This window comes from Hibiscus syriacus, unplaced genomic scaffold (assembly GCF_006381635.1).
Source record: "Hibiscus syriacus cultivar Baekdansim isolate YM2019G1 unplaced genomic scaffold, ASM638163v2 tig00110597_pilon, whole genome shotgun sequence".
NCBI classification, from domain to species: Eukaryota; Viridiplantae; Streptophyta; class Magnoliopsida; order Malvales; family Malvaceae; genus Hibiscus; species Hibiscus syriacus.
The window spans coordinates 1,230,752-1,248,026 of record NW_024062795.1 but is presented as its reverse complement, the minus strand read 5'-3'; the positions used below and the strand labels follow the sequence as shown (position 1 = coordinate 1,248,026).

The 17,275-nt window shown below is 30.0% G+C and overlaps 1 protein-coding gene and 1 pseudogene across 1 annotated transcript; both read left to right on the top strand.

The window, feature by feature from the left end:
* The first annotated feature begins 10,063 nt into the window (after window positions 1-10,063).
* LOC120134666 lies at window positions 10,064-12,963 on the top strand (annotated as a pseudogene).
* A 1,382-nt stretch (window positions 12,964-14,345) lies between these two features.
* On the top strand, window positions 14,346-16,872 carry LOC120134667. The gene is made up of 4 exons (XM_039151108.1): window positions 14,346-14,381; window positions 14,977-15,218; window positions 16,223-16,246; window positions 16,366-16,872. Exons 2-4 carry the CDS (start codon window positions 15,023-15,025, stop codon window positions 16,665-16,667), a joined length of 522 nt encoding a protein of 173 aa, XP_039007039.1. The 5' UTR covers window positions 14,346-14,381; window positions 14,977-15,022; the 3' UTR covers window positions 16,668-16,872.
* The last annotated feature ends 403 nt before the right edge of the window (window positions 16,873-17,275 follow it).

Sequence of the window (17,275 nt, the reverse complement as noted above, 5' to 3'; positions counted from 1 at the left end):
GCCGGTCATATGTTTAATGTCATATCAGCATCTTGTTATTCCCAGTAACGACTATTAATGACGAGTGACTGATTTTTTATAAATCAATAATGTTAGTAATCAATTTGTTACTTTTGAACATTCAGCGGTAAAAACGAAAATTTACTCAAATAATAGTGATCAGTTGTGTAGTTTACCTTTTTTTAATTGGAAGTTGATTTGGTTAGCTTGGGGCGCGACGCAGCTGATTAGAAATTTTTTAGTGCAACGCGTTTAGGAACAACCAATAAGGAGCCGCCACGACAGGAGAAAAATATAAAATGGATGTCCCTTGTTCCCATATATAACGGGGTAAAGGGGAGGTAAGATAGTAGACTGCCCTCAACACCAAGTTGAGGGCAACTTTCGTAGAAGACCTCCGAATTATGAAATGCTCTCCGTGGGACTCGATCCCACGACCTCAAAGTTAAGAACTTTGTGCTCTACCAACTGAGCTGGATAGTCATTTCAGGAAAAAAATATAACATATGTTTTATAATATGTCCCAAGTTTTTGTCACTTTGTGTGGCTGGGCTGAAACCATACAAGAAAACTATAAATACAATTTTCCTGAAGAATTTTAAGTAAGGCTTAATATTAAAAAAATTCCAAATTATTCCGTGTGCTTAATTATTTTTTTGTCAACGTAAGTATTTAATATTTAAACATTATTATTTTAATTGTATAATTTATCACGATCATTAAAAAATCCGTTATTTGAATTGTGTCATATTTATACTTTTTTAAAAAATTAAAATTATTTAAAAAAAATCTATTTTTTTTCTAAATCTAAAAAAAAACCCAAACTATTATACTCTTATTCGATTCCCTTCTATTTTCGTCGTCATCATTTTTTATCATCCATATGTTATCATCTCTCATTGGTGGATTATCATCCTTGCCATCGTCTCAAACTCTAATATTTATTTGTCACCGACGGTAAAATCAATGACACCAAACACCGATGTAAAATCATTTGCAAAACACCAGCTACTGAAGCAAAAATTTGCTGCTCGTTCAAATACCAACGTTAAAATTACTTCCCGGCAGCGAATTATCATCTTAAGGACGACATGCCACGATTAGAAATTAGGATTTTGAGATTTTAAAAATTTAAAGATTAAGTTTAGAGATTTAGAGGTTTGAAGTGACGGAAAAGGTAATGACTAATTAATGGAGGGGTGATAACAGGTAAATATTCATTCGTTGACGATAAAGACGGGTGAAGATGGCCGGTAACAGTAAATGAGGATTGAAATTATAGATTTTAGGGATTTGGAGTTTTTATTGAGATTTTAGAGATATTTTGGGGAAATTTTAAAAAATAAATAATTTTAAGCTTTTTTAAATAATTTTTTAAAAAAATTATAAAACCACTACGGGTTGTATTTTGAGTGATTGATCATATTTTTTTATCAGTCGTTATGATGTAGGCACTTAAAATGATAATATTTATAACTTTAGATACTTATATCAATTGAAAAAAATTTAAACACCTAAATAAAAAAAAGAATGTTCAAACCTTTAAGAAATAAATAGTTTAAGGATTGCATGTTTTCATTTGGCTTAATACACTTTTAAGTGCCTAAACTATACATTAAATTGATTTTTTGTGCAGAAAGAATTTTTCATTAAAAATAAATGCTTAACGTTTTCTCCGTTACACTTTTAAGTTTTTGGACTGTAACAGTCATTAAATTCAGTTGTTAACTGACATGTGTCGCCCTCATTTTTTTTAATTTTTTATTTGAAAAATAAAATAAAATAATTATTTAAAAAAAAACACAAATGTTTAAAAAATATCAAAATGACCCTTAAGATGTTGAAACCCAAATCATTCGACTCTTTTTTCGGCCATTGTTGTTGTTGTCGGCCGCATGCCCATCGGTCGTCAGACTCCACTACTATCAAATCTCTTATCGTCACCCCTAAATTGATCGTCGGTCAAAAATCAATTGTAAATTGTCAAAAAAAAATCACTCGAAAATTGGTAACAATCGCACGCAAATCAATCGAAGATGGTGGGTGGGCTTCACCATACTTTAGGCTAGGGATAGTCGGAAGTGGATTCCATTGTCGGTGGGTGGGGTTTTTTGGAATTTGGGAGTATTTAGGGGTTCTATGATTTATGGGTGTTTTGTTAAAAGATGGAAAATACAGGAGCCTTTTTGAAAATAATAATAATAATTTTAGTTCTTAAAAATAAAAAATTTCAAAAAAAAATATGAGGGTGACACTTGTCTATTAACGGCAAAATTTAGAAGTTGTTATGTTATAGGTATCTAAAAGTATAACGAAAAAACGTTATACAACTATTTTTCTATTTTTAGTAAAAATTTCTTTAGACATCAAAAGTTAATTTGAAGTATAATTTAGACACTTAAAAGTGTATTAAGCTTTTTTTTCATTTTAATTATTATACAAATCAAGTTTAAAACAATTTTGAATAAATACATACTTCACCATTCAGTACTTCGTATTGATACAAGTGTATTAATTTTTGATAAATTATGTGTTTAGTATATAAACTATCAGTTTTGGTCTGTTTTAGTACATAAACTTTCAATTTTTTTAAAATCATATCTAACATTTAGTTTTTTATTTCATTTTAATACCCGCTGTTAAAAACTTAAACATATTGCATTTTATGGGTAAATTATATCATTCATCACTCAATTATCTCCTCACTCTTATTTTAGTACTAAAGTTTAAAAACTTTCAATTTAACTACTCAACTTTCAAATTACTCATATTTTAATCACTCTAATTTATTTTATTAATAATTTTTGTGACATGAATTTTTTATTATTATTTTATTAATATGATTAAAAATAAAAAAATAAAATTGTAAGTTAGAGTGATTAAATTATGAGTAATTTGAAATTTAAGAAATTAAATTAAAAAAATGTAAACTTTAGTGACCAAAATAAGAGTGATAAGATAGTTGAGTGATGAATGGTGCAATTTATCCAAAAAAAAGGTGCCACCGTTCAAATCATTTTAGTGACGAGGTACTAAAACGAAACAAAAACTAAACGTTAAGTATGAATTTGAAAAAATTGAAAGTTTAGATACTAAACACATAAATTACCCATAAATTTTTTAAATTTTTTAAATTTCTTTGAAATTTTTTGAGAATATTATCGCTTACTTTTGTTTTTTGTTGGTATTCCTTGCTTTTTCTTTATTGTTTTTCCTTTATTTCTAATAACTCTATTTTTATGACATGTTTTCATATATTTTTTGCATGTCTTTTGTTTTCTTTATTGGTCATTTGGTCATTTTTTCATTTATTTTTATCATGGTTAAATTTAACGTCGTTGTGACTTATAAAGATAGTATTTATTTGTTATATTGTTGATATTCCTTGCTTTAAATCCTCATATTGAATTTTGATACATGGTTTATGTTCATAGATAGTTTTTTCATAATACTTGACTCAAATTTGCGTTTATCGATGATCTTCTAGTAGTTTAACCTCTTGTTCTTTTTTGTTTGTCGATGTTGTTAGATATATTCGTATGTAACTTTTGTTTTTTATGAATTTTTCGCATTTTCCTTGTATGGTCAATGTATGATCTCAAGTGTTAGTTTTGTGTGTCAATGATTATAAGATAATATCATAATTATGTGTTTAATTTATGATTATAGTTGTAAACTTTATTGTAAGTTTAGATATTTCCTCTTTTAATAAAACTAGTTGCTTCTGACATATCTTGAGTGGAAACTAAGGTTTATCCTATTTTTCTCTATTTTCTATTAATCGTTGTTAGTCTATTTTCTTCTTTATTTTTTTGATCGGCAATGACATCAACCTTGGTTTTAATTACCGACCATCTATATTCATTATTTTTCCTTTACTTTATTACAATGTATCTTTGTTTTTTTAATAATTCTGCCTTTATAGTACTTCTTCTATCTTTATGACATATTTTTCTATGCCTTTATAGCACGTTTTCGGTCGTTGTTTCCGTTTATCCTTTTTTTCAGGGTTGGATTTGACATCGTCGCGATTGATCAAGATGACACTTATTTGATATCATGATGATATTCTTTGCTTTGGACCCTCATATTGGAGTTAGATATGTGAGTTGGGTTCATGCATAGTATTTTCACGTTGCTCAATTTTGATTTGCAGTTTGCAGATGGTCTTCCAATAACTTCATCCTTTTTTGTGGTTTGTTTACCGATACAATCATATATATTCTTATTTACCTTTTGTTCGAGTTTGTTTAATTATGATTTTTAACATTTTTATTATATAGTCTTTATATGATCTTAAGTGGCTAGTTTTCTTGTGTTTATGAAAATATCTTTATTATATATTTAGTTTATGGTTGTGGTTTTAAACTTTCATTGTAATTTGAATATTTTTTTACTTTTAATGAAAATAACGACTTTTATCACAAAAGTAAAATAAAATAAAATTATTTACTTCTATTTCTATCAACAAAAATTGATAATAATTAATTAAAAATAAGGTTTAAATTAAAAAATAAGTATTTAAACTATGGCATTTTATCTTAATATTTAAAATATCTTTTGGTCAAAGTAAGTACATAAAATTATCATTATGGTCAAAATAGATATAATTTTTCTTAAATATAAATATATACTAGTTTTTAATATTTTTAATAAAAATAATATATTTTAATTATGTTATAAATATATTCTTATGATATTTTATAATTTATATTATATATAATTAATAAAATTAATTTCAATCACATTTTAATTTAAATATTTTTTCAATTATAAAATAAGCATTTAATTTAATATAGTTGTTAAATATGGCAAAACTCTCGAGATAATGTTGTTGGAATAATTAATTCACAAGATAATACACTCCCCATATTATTTGCTGAGATAGGGTGAAATCCACAGTGCAGTCGTAGGTCGCCATGCACTCTGAACGACCTATTGAAGGTCGCCATTAGGGGTGTAAATGAGCCGAGTCGAGCTCGAGTATTGCTGAGCTCGACTCGACTCGAAAACTTTGAAATAGAGCTCGACTCGACTCGAAAACTCGCGAGCTTAAAATTTTCAAGCTTGACTCGAACTCGAAATCCTAAACTGAAGCACGTGAACAGCTCGAAAAGGTTCGAAATGAAAAAAAAATCTTAAACTTAACTCAATTGAAGCCTCAAACTCGAACATAAAACTTAAATACATGAAAATCTTAGTGTATTTAAAAAAATCAATACATAATTATTTTTTTTGAAAATAAAATCTTAATATATTATATTTTCGAGTTGCTCACGAGCTTTTTGAGTCGAATATCGAGTAGCTCGTTTTGGCTCGTTAAGAACTCGAGTCGAGTCAATTTGATCAGAGTATTTATCGAGCCTTGATAGAGTCGATCTCGAGTAGCTCACGATCTGTCTCGTCTCATTTACAGCCCTAGTCGCCATGGTATCCGTTTGAGGTAGGTTGCCAGGGCATCCGAGCGAGCGAGCGAGCGATGCATGAGCCATGAATGTAGGGTAGGTTGCCATGCACGTTGGGCGACATGGTAGGTTGCCATGTGATCCCGGCGAGATTCCTGCATGATCGCCTGCTCCCCGCTGCATGCTCGCCTGCTCCATGCAACTTTATTCGCTGCATTATTGCATCATCATTTGTTGCTTCATGCATCAATTATTGCTGCAATCCACGAGAATTAACGGCCCATGATATCTTCAATTATTGGTGCATGAATTGAAGCAGCCGATCCTTTAATATATATGGTATGATATAGGGTTAAGGAATCATAAGAAAGAAAGGGAGAACAGTGCCGAGAGAAAGGAAAGGAAGAAGAAGAAAGGGAGTCCTACAAACATCGAGGTAAATTTTCATTTTATTTAAATTAGTTTATTGTTTTAAATTATTAGTTTGTTAGTTTAAGTTATATTATTGTTAGTTTAAGTTCTATCATACATAAATAAAAAAAATATTTAATTAGTTTGTTTGATAATTATATATTTAAAATATAATTAATTAGTTTGTTTGTTAGTCGTTGGTTATATATAAAAAACAGTTAATTAGTTTGTAGTTAGTTAAAAAATTAAGTTATATTTGTTTGTTGAATTTATATTATATAAAAAATTAGTTAATTTGTTTATTAGTAGTTTAGGGGCTGTTTGTTTACTTCAGAATGATTAAGCGCTAAATGATTCAGAGGCTATGTATGAATTAGTTCTGAATGTGACATGTTGTTTGATAATGGCTTTGAATCATTCAGAATGTACTTCTGTGCTGAATCATTCAACACTGTTTTGCTGAATCAGTCAGCATTGAATCAACCAACACCAAATCATTCAGAGGTGCGAAACAAACACGCTGACAACATTCAGCACTGAATGGTTCAATTAAGAGGCAGACAAATAGCTCCTAAGTTTTATTATAATAAAAAAATAGTTTATTAGTTTAAGTTATATAAAAGAATAATTATATAAATTAGTTTATTATTATAAATTATTAGTTTGTTAGTTTAGGGTTTAGGGTAAAAAAATAGTTAATTAGTTTGTTAGTTTAAGTTATATTATTGTTAGTTTAAGTTATATCATATAGAAATAAAAAATTATTTAATTAATATATTTAATAGTTATATATTAATAAAAATAATTAGTTAGTTTGTTAGTCGTTAGTTATATATAAAAAAATATGTAATTAGTTTGTGTTAGTTAAATAGTTAAGTTGCCATATTATTTGTTGAATTTATATTATATAAAAAATTTAGTTAATTAGTTTTTTAGTAGTAAATTATAATTAAAAAATTGTTTATTAGTTTAAGTTATATTAAAGAATAGTTTATTAGTTGAAGTTATATTAAAGAATAGTTTATTAGTTGTTTAAGAGAAAATTCACGTTTAAGTTATATTTTAAAAAGTTTAGTTTGTTAGTTTATTATATTAATTTTTTTTTTGTAAATTAGTTAGTTAGTTAGTTTATATTAGATTATATTAAATGATTTTTTAAATATTGTTGTTTAATTTTTTTACAGATTCATTCCAATGGCTGATCAAATTCCACTGTTGATACTTGACAATGAACATATTTCAAGTCATTTGAGAATAATGGTGAATAAAATATTTGTTTAATGAATTATAATTAATAAATATTTGAATATTATTTTATGATTGTAATAAATTTTTTGAAATATTTAATTGCATGAGGACGAGCAGCGAGTCCTTCGTCATCGGCTACATAAAGTGCCCAAGCCACACTGATTGATATAAGAAAACTTGCAAGAGGCTTCATTTTGGTATGTAACATTTGTGCGAGATTACAAGTTGATCTCAGGTTTGATCAGTGCGTTGATTGAACGTTGGAGACCAGAAACACACACGTTTCATTTGCCGTGTGGCTAATGTATGACAACTCTGGGAATTCAGGTGCCTTCATCGCATCATAGTCTATCTCGTACATGTGAGGAGTAGCTTCATACGGTGTCGGAACTTCATCAATTGCACCTCCATCGAAAAAATTCATCGTCACCCAAAACGGGTTCTTCGATTTCTTCATCTTCGCTTGAATCATCATGAATTTCTCCCCATCGATTTTCAACATCAATATCAACATCCAATTCCGGTATGTTTCTCGTCTTATACTTTGCTGCTGCAGATGTCCCTCCGACTTCATTTCCACTTTCTAATAGTTTCATAAAACTGTTTTGGAACCTGTATGTCGGGTACACAAACTTACTATCGAAAGACATTTCAGATGGATTTCGAGACACATCTCTTGATGACCCGGGAACATCACATATGTCACGCACATCAACAAATAACTCAATAACTGATATATTGGTTGACTCATGTAATCCAATCATGGTTCCAATATCATCATCTTCTTCGACTGGTATTACAGTCTGACTGGGTTAAGACATATCATAAACCTATACCTCAAACCATCAACTGCAACTCGAATTTTTCTTTTTATCTTCTGCTTTATTTCTATAAATGTGATGTCTTTTTTTAACATCATATTTATTGGTTTTCAGACTGAAAAACAACTCCGACCTTATTTTCCATAATCTGTCCATTATAATGGACAATCGTGAAAAATTTGTTGCTAATTTTCTCTACAAATAAAAAAAATAAATTTAGATTAAAAAATTAGATAAGATAATTTCATAAATCATTAAATAAATAAATAAAATAAAATATACTATTATATTAGCGATAAAATAAAATTTCTTATTTAACTTGATTGATTGATTACTAATATTACTAATAATGATTTAATAATTATTATTAATCTAATAATTTGATATTTAATGATTTAATAATAATATGATTCAGGAATGATTACTAATAATTATTTATTATAAATATTTAATTATTTAGATTTGATACTAATCATTTACTAATGATTACTCATAATAATGATTAGTTTGATAATATTTTTTATTTTTTTAAATATCAAACAAATTTGTTAATTAATTGTTATAAATTTTAAGATTATATTTCATTCAATTTTTACTCCTTACTAATTTACATTTAATCTAATATAAATTAAACAAAATAATTTTTTTAAACAACACTAAATATTTTTAAACACGATATTTTTTAAACGGAAATAAATTAAACAAATTAAATTTATATAATCTAATTTAAACTAACTAACTAACTAATTTACACATACACAACAACAAAAAATGAACAAAAAAAAAATAAATTACCCCGTATTTATGCATTCTTCTTTTCCTTTATTGTTTCTTTCTTCGAATCAATTTGTATGTAGGCAAATGTTGTGGAATAATGCCATGTACATGTAAAAAAAATATTTCTTTAAACAACAATAAATTAAACAAATTAATTTTATATAATCTAATATATTATAATATAACTTAAACTAATAAATTATTTCTTTATTATAATATAACTTAGTTAAAATAATAAACTAACAAACTAATTAAGCACTAATTAACTTTTTTTATAATATAACTTAAACTTCAACAAACAACCTAATATACGTTTAACACACTAACAAATTAATTAAATATTTTTTTTACATTTAATAACTTAAACTAAGAAACTAATTAACTAATTTTTTATATAATCTAATATATAACTTAAACTAACAAACTAATATAATATAACTTAAACTAACAAACTAATAATTTATACTAACAAACTAATTAACTAAATTTTTGTTTTACCCTAAACCCTAAACTAACAAAATAATTATTTTATATAATGAACTAAGTTAAACAATAAAAATTACCTCACGAACGATGTTTGAGCCTTTATCTCCCTTTCTTCTTCTTCCTTTCCTTTCTCTCGCCAATTTTTTTTTTATGATTCTACCATAAACCCTTCATATAAGTATATAATGATCTTTGTACGGTTGGTAAGCTACAATCAATTTGAGTTGAATAATTCACGTTGAAGGCTGCAAATTTTTCAACCGTTGAACGCTGCAATAATGCAGCACTAATTGTTGTATGCATCAGCTGATTTTACGCTGCAACAATGCAGTTATGATAGCGGGAGGGGACAGTCTCAAAGCTATGGCACGAGGGAACAGCGGGAGCAGCTATGGCACGAGGGAGCAGAAGCTTGGTTGCCGGGCGTGCATGGCGACCAAGCATGTCGCTGGGCGTGCATGGCGAAGGCATGTCGACCTATGTATGGGAGTGTTGGGGAAGGCATGGCGACCTATGCATGGGAGTGTTGGAGACGTGCATGGTACATGCAAAGGATCATTCTCTCTCCGCAGCTCGCCTGAACATACAAGGTCGCCCGGAAGACATGACGACCTACAAGGTCGCCCGAAAGGCATGGTAACCTACGATCAACACTGTGAATTTCATCATATTTCAGCAATTAATCGGCCAACGTATTATCTCGTGAAATAATTATTTCAAAAATATTATTTCGAGAGTTTTACCTGTTAAATATTGGATACCTATAATAGAGCTTTCAGATTTAATTTCCACCTAGCATAATATTTTACCTTATCCAAATATCGACTACGGCAGATTCTTATTCCCCACTCGCTCTTCTTTCTCTTATGAATCTTAATTCTTACCCGAAAACCAAACAAGCACCGAAATTATTTTGCTCACGCCGAGAGAGAAAAAGTAAGAAAACACATAAATTATTATTTTATTAATTTTTTGTTTGGGAGAAATCTGGGAGAGAGTGAAAAAACCATGAAGATCACGGCTTTAGTGGTGTTGAATGTCAACCCGGAAGGATCCGATCCGATTATACTAGCCAACGCAACCGATGTGAGCCGTTTCGGTTACTTCCAAAGTTCTAGCGTCAGGGAGTTTATCGTCTTCGTTTCTAGGACCGTCGCTAAACGTACCACTCCCGGTCAGCGTCAGTCCGTCCAGCACTAAGGTCTGACATTTGGGTTCAACCTTATTTAACTTTCTAGATTTTGTCTTTGAAGGATTGTGTTTGCTTTGTTGATGATTGATATCCGTGGCGATTAGATTCAGTGTACCGTGTTTACATCTTCCGTCTTCTATCTTGTATTAGATTGTTAACTTTTTTATCTGTTCCAAAACGAGATTTAATATCAAAAGAAACGCATAATTCGAATGCTTTTCTAACGATTAAGTAAGATTTGACCTTAAAAGTGTAGTTGAACTTTTCTATGTTTGTGGATTTCGTTTCTCTTTGAGGTTTGAGAGTATTATTTGGTTGATGCTGATGAGTCAATGAGAAACTATGATTGTATTTTTTTTCTAAAGATTCTGATTTTGTTGTTTCGTGATATTAATTTAGAGTATAAGGTTCATGCTTACAACAGAAATGGACTTTGTGACTTGGGATTTATGGATGATCATTATCCTGTTCGAAGTGCTTTTTCGCTTCTCAACCAGGTAAAAGAAACTAAGTGCTCCATTTTCGCTGTTTCATTATTTCCTTTATGCTTCAATGTCTTCTAATATTATTCACTTCAACCACGTAAACAAAATTTTAGCTCCATGTCTTAGTTCTTGTAGCTGATCCTGAATATATGTGGGCAAAGGCTTGTTTGTTTGGTTATATAGGAAGTATCATATCAGTTTTTTCTCTCTTTTAAATATGACTATACTTTGTTTTGGTTTCACTTGTGAACCAGTCATGTTTGTGCTTGATGCTTGGTATGTATTTAGACATTTAGTTTTAGTGTTATAGATAGATTGATGGATTGGTTGAGGAAGATATTGTGCATATACTATGCCTTAAGAGTGTAAAGATGATTTCAAGTGTCTGTAGGTCACAAATTTTCACATTTGATATGCATGTGTTTTTACTGTTCTTTGCTTTGATCTTGTGAAAATTTTCTGTTAGTTTGTATCTTTCTTTGATAAATTGCAAATGATGATTGGCAGCTGTTAGATGAGTACCAGAAAATTTTTGGGGAGTCGTGGAGAAATGCACAAGCGGATAGCACTCAACCTTGGCCCTATTTGAATGATGCTTTGACCAAATTTCAGGTATCTGTTTTCTTTTTCATGCATGTCTGCTGTAGTTTCAATGTGGTATGTGAATTGCACTTTTCAGATCATATCAGAAGCTATTTAAAGGATATTACTCGGAAATTTATAGAAATTGTTTTGAAAATCGTTTTCTAACCCTCTTTCAACCTTCAGGACCTTGCAGAGGCAGATAAATTATTGAAAATTCAGAGGGAGTTGGATGAAACTAAAATAATCCTTTTAAGTATTTTTTTTGATCCATAGATTGACAATTTTGTATGCATTCCCTTTAGCTTTCAGATATCATAGCATGAAATCTTCACCTTGGAATCATCAGTGCATTGAAACTCGAAAGCTCATACTTGTTTAACTGTTGGTTGTCTAAAATGCAAAAGACATGCTTTTGATTGAAATTGTTTTTGCTTTGATGTTGTGGTAAATGATAACACTTATAGAAATATTTGTTTGTACATAGCAAACTAATTAAGGTCATCATGGATGTTGTATAATTGGTTTTATGCGTTTTTGGTTTGCTATTTGCAAAACTGCAAGTTCTTACTGTGTTATCAGGGAAACCAAACTGGATTTCTTCTTGTTATAGTCTATTTCATTGAGGGAAAGAAAGGTATTGGTAAAATATTCAAGTTTAGGCCATGTCAGCTGCTAAATGGGTATTTAGATAAGAAGAAAAAAGTCCATGGTTACTGCCAATTGAAGCATATTTAGGGTCCATTCTTTGCACGTGCTTGTTCCAAATTAGTTCACATTTGCAAATATTGCTAATGATCTGAAGCAATTCCTTCATATCGAACCTTCAGCAGATTGTTTTATAGTTTGATAATTTTGGCACATAAGCAATTAATGAGAATACCATATGTTCATTTTCTATCTATTTTCTCAACTTTGAGGATTTTAAAGGATAACACTGTCTAACAAATGGCTAATGGCAGTCTATGCTACATCTTCACAGTCAGTAATTTTCTGTCTACCATTACTGTTAAGCAAGCAACTTGAATTGAAGATGAAATGCTGATGAAATAATGATTATGTTTGTGTTAGCAAATGACAGATATTAATTCACATACTCATTGAAACAGTTATTTAATTGATGCAGCATAAAACCATTGATAGTGTGCTTGCAAGAGGTGAGAAGCTGGACAGTTTGGTTGAGAAGAGTTCAGACCTGAGTGCTGCATCTCAGGTACATGTGCAACACTTAACATAATCCCATGCATTCATAAATTTATATATCCAACTCTGCTTTTGTAGACCTTTGTTCCATTCCTATTTATCATGATTTTTAGTCAGTTTTGTACACGGTAAATTGAGCTACCCTATAGTCGCTAACGCTGAGCATAATTCTGGTCATGGAAACAGATGTTCTACAAGCAGGCTAAGAAAACCAATCAATGTGGTACCATACTGTAAACTTCCTAGCTAGAGAAAGCAACGATACTGTGATATGGGATTCACGTATGTTAGCCTCTAAAGCTGATGACAAATTTGATTATATATTGTTTATCAAGATTGTTTGCTTGTGAGAATTCTTGATATTTCTCTCTCCGGGAAAGTGAAGGTCTTACCATTGGCGGTGTTTGTAAGCGACTTGACAAAATAGTAGATCGTATTTCTTGTTTAAATGGATAGTATATAATAATATTATAATAACGTGTTGGCTTGTTTTTTGTTGTTTGATCAATTCAATGTAGTAAGTCGAATATGTTTGGAATATTACTCTTCCATATGGATCTTTTACTGATTTGACAAGGTTGGGCATTGGGTTCGCACCATATAGGAGAGTTCGCTTTTATTTTAGTTAACAGCTCGAGTTCAGTTGTGCACTGGTGACGCTCATGCCTAGGAAGTATAAATAAATAGTGTTATTTTCTTTTTTATATTTTAAATATTGCCTTAGATATTATGAAGTTCTATTTGTGGAGTTTAAGGAACTTAATGACTAATAGTATAATTTCATCAATATATTTGCAAACATGAAATGGACTTGTTTTTAAACAATAAACGAATATAGTTCATATAGTTGTGAACGTTAAATTAACCACTGAAATATACAAATGATCAATGAACATAATTTAAAAAGTTTACAAAATAAATGTAGTTATTTTCAAAAATAAATAAATAAGAACTTAACGTTATTTATTAAATCCAGTTTATTTATATCACTGTCGTGTCATATATTATGGACTGGCTTTTCCTAAATTATGCCACCGACAAAATTTCGTGTTGGATTTTTACTTCTAATCCTTTCTAATATCTATCAGCCGCCATCCCTTTACACATTATCATCGGCCATGGCCACATAAACCAAGTGATTGTCAACAACAATGCGAAACACAATACATATATCAAATTTCTCAACTCGTTGACATTGTATTCAAAGTTTATATTATAAACATATGTAATGTAAAATTAGCTGTGTTTTGTGTGTATTTGTATACCATACATATTTGGACAATAACGTTATTATCTCCGTATCATACAATTTTCAGGTATTTTATAATTTATATTCAAACACAGGTTTTAAATTTACACGGTTTCAAATTAGAATAACATATTAAGAATAGAATAGTATTACTCTTACTAATAATTAAAATTTTGGCTGATATTGATATTCTGAGTTAATCAATGTTTTTTTAAACAAACAATTAAAAAATATTTTTAAATATTAAATATAGATTTGATAAAATTTATATATAAAACATTTTATCATTTTACTAATCATGAGCATTTTGATAAAATTGTATAAAATTTAATCATGTAACCAAATCTAGTTGTATAGGTTGAGTATTTTTCCACTTAGAAATGAAATAAAACGGAGAGTGGAGACACAAGCTTAAAAGTCATAACCGACAGCAGTTCGACCGCTAAAAAAGAGACATGGATTTCATAGAATAGAATTTTTCAACATTTTATTTACACCGACTTATTCAAAACCAAAGATTAAAAAAACAATCTAATAATACATATTTAAATTATATTTTTTATTTCAATTTTTTTGTTGATTAAAGAAAGTGTTTAACATTTTATTCTATTAACATTTTAAAATTACATTATTAATATTTTTTAAAAACCTTATATCATAATCATTATCTGACATATATTATTTAATATTTATTTTTTATTTTAAAAAATTTAAGATTCTTGATTTCCAAAAAATCCTACTTTTAATTTTTGAAAAAGAATTTAACCCTTTCTATTTTAGTAATCTCTTTTCTCTTCTCTCGAAAAAAATATCTTTGTTCAATTTTTTGAAGTTAACAATTTTAAGTTTGTGAATGAATTAAAAATATTAAAACTCAAATTATAAGTCTTATATTTTTTTATTATATATTTTCTTTATTAAAATGACTTTATAATGATAACAAAATAAAATGTTACATATTTAATTTACTAAAAATTAAACACTTAAAAAATAGTGAGTTTTTTTTTTGGATTTAAGAGTATTTTTTTAATTAAGCTTAAACGAAAAGAAAATGACAGTTGAAGCAAACACTAGATTCATATACTCATAGCGATCAATCAATTCATCCGCAGACTAGATCCTCAGTATCGCACAAAACCCAGACTAAACTCAGAGATTGAAGCATGTCACGGCGATCATCAGGGACAATGTTGAGGGCATGTCTAATAATATTTGCAGTAGTTTCAGCATTGGGAGTATGTGGACCTGCTCTTTATTGGAGATTCAAGAAAACTCTCAGATTTGTTGATTCCAAATCCTCTTGTCCTCCTTGCATCTGTGATTGTCCTCCTCCTCTTTCCCTTCTCAAGATTGCCCCCGGTATTCTTCCTTTTCTCTTTTTATTATTGTTAATCAATTTTCTTTCCTTTTTTTAAATTCTGGGTTCCGGTCAGATTTTGATTTGGATCGGTTGTTTGTTTATTGGAGTGAAGTTTAGCTATACCCGTTTTTTTGAATTCGAGGCATTGATTTGCTTTGGTTGCTAATTTTGAGATCTTGTAATGCCCTGTTTCTTTGATTTGAGATTTTGAATACTGCTGCTGCTAATCTTTAAGGCACTAGTTAGCTTGGATACATGCAATTGATGTAACAAACTAAAACCAAATTTCAATGAAGATTTGTGCGCGTTTAATCATATATTCAGTGGAGGATTTTACAAGAACTCGTTTTTGGGAACCTATTACAGAACCCTTTGGTCCCTCCTACGTCCATTTCCTTTCTGGATTTGGGCTATAAGATTTCAACCATGATTTATTTTTCTAGTGATTTTGGTCTTTTTCACTCTAGGAAAGTAGGTATTAAAAACTCTTCCTGGGTTTCTCTTCAGGGGAACGACTGACTGTCCAGTTTTCACAGCATTTTATACTTTGTCTAGCTGTGTTGTTGATCTTTTGCACCATTGATCTGGTTTTTTAAATCAATAAACGACTGTCCAAGTGTCCAGAATACGAATAAATCTGTTGTTGATCATGAAACAGCACTTTCATTTGGCTGCTTGTACTCTTCATAAACCACGTTGATACAAAATAACAAGCACACTGTGAAAACTGAAAAATGTCAAACTTCTATAGATTACATGAACTTATATTTCCCTTCTTTGTTTCGCACTTGATATTTTGCGTTTGGACAATATTACCTTGTAAATGCGGGTAGAATCTGCTGCTCATTGTGCTGTTGGTCTCCTTATTTTTTGTTGTTGTTCCTGCTAGTTATCAGGGCGGTGGTTGTAAAGTTTTCGTTGTGTTTTCATGTGTCTTGAACTCGAAGCTTTCAATTATCTATGTGAAACTCATGGTTTTTGTGCTTTTGTTGTTCTTTTACAGGGTTGGCCAATCTCTCGGTCACAGGTCAGAGTTTATTATTTCAACTCAAATCAATCAGTGTTTATGACTTAACGCTTTATTCTAGTCATTTTATTTATATTAAATTATCGCCTGCTTCCTATCGACGATTCATGGTGATGCAGATTGCGGAAGCAATGACCCTGATCTGAAGCAAGAGATGGAGAAGCGATTCATGGATCTTCTGAGTGAAGAGTTGAAGTTGCAAGAGGCTGTCGCCAAAGAGCATGCTCGCCATATGAACATCACCTTTGGTGAAGCAAAAAGGATGGCTTCCCAGTACCAAAGGGAGGCAGAAAAGTGTATTGCTGCCACGGAAACCTGTGAGGGAGCCAGAGAACGGGCGGAGGCGTTGCTGATCAAGGAGAGGAAAATTACGACAATATGGGAACAAAGAGCTCGACAAATGGGTTGGGAAGGTGAATAACTGTTTATATAGATCATTTGAATATCCTTGATCCACCTTGATATTTATGGAAGCGAAGTTGCTTGAGCCTCGAGCAGTATTGTTTTGGGCAAATTGCCCTTTCAATCACCCTCACCCCTTCCTCCATTTGTAGTATCTTTGATTGCTTATAAGCATCTAAACCATTTTCTCCTCTGATTTTGTCATACTACTGTGTGCAATTTCTTCACTTGAAGCAAAGTTATAAAACAATTTCTCTTCTATTTTCAATCTGCAGAGAAATAAGTTTAAAAATACTTTATGTATCTGTGTATTGTTAGACTGCAATTTTTATTAGGGTTCCTGCAAATCAAACTTGTTTCAATATAGCAATTAATTTTAGGGTAAACTACATGGTAGTCCTTGAACTTGTAGGATGCTTATCTTTTTATCACCAATTTTTTTAAAACTTACATTGGAATCACTGAAATTTGAATTCACAGACTTTGTGGCATGTTCACATGCAATCTTCTTAATAAATTAATACCCTTCCCTAATGTTTCTACATGTGTTATTGGCGGGAATTAACCACTATACCAATACCAAGTTAAAAAATTATAATGTTTTGATATAAATAATACTTAGTTAAA

Coding starts and splice junctions, on each gene's coding strand:
- LOC120134667 (XM_039151108.1), top strand. CDS start 15,023: ATGTCACGGCGATCATCAGGGACAATGTTGAGGGCATGTCTAATAATA. Junction 15,219..16,222: donor CCTTCTCAAGATTGCCCCCG/GTATTCTTCCTT, acceptor GTTCTTTTACAG/GGTTGGCCAATCTCTCGGTC. Junction 16,247..16,365: donor GGCCAATCTCTCGGTCACAG/GTCAGAGTTTAT, acceptor ATGGTGATGCAG/ATTGCGGAAGCAATGACCCT.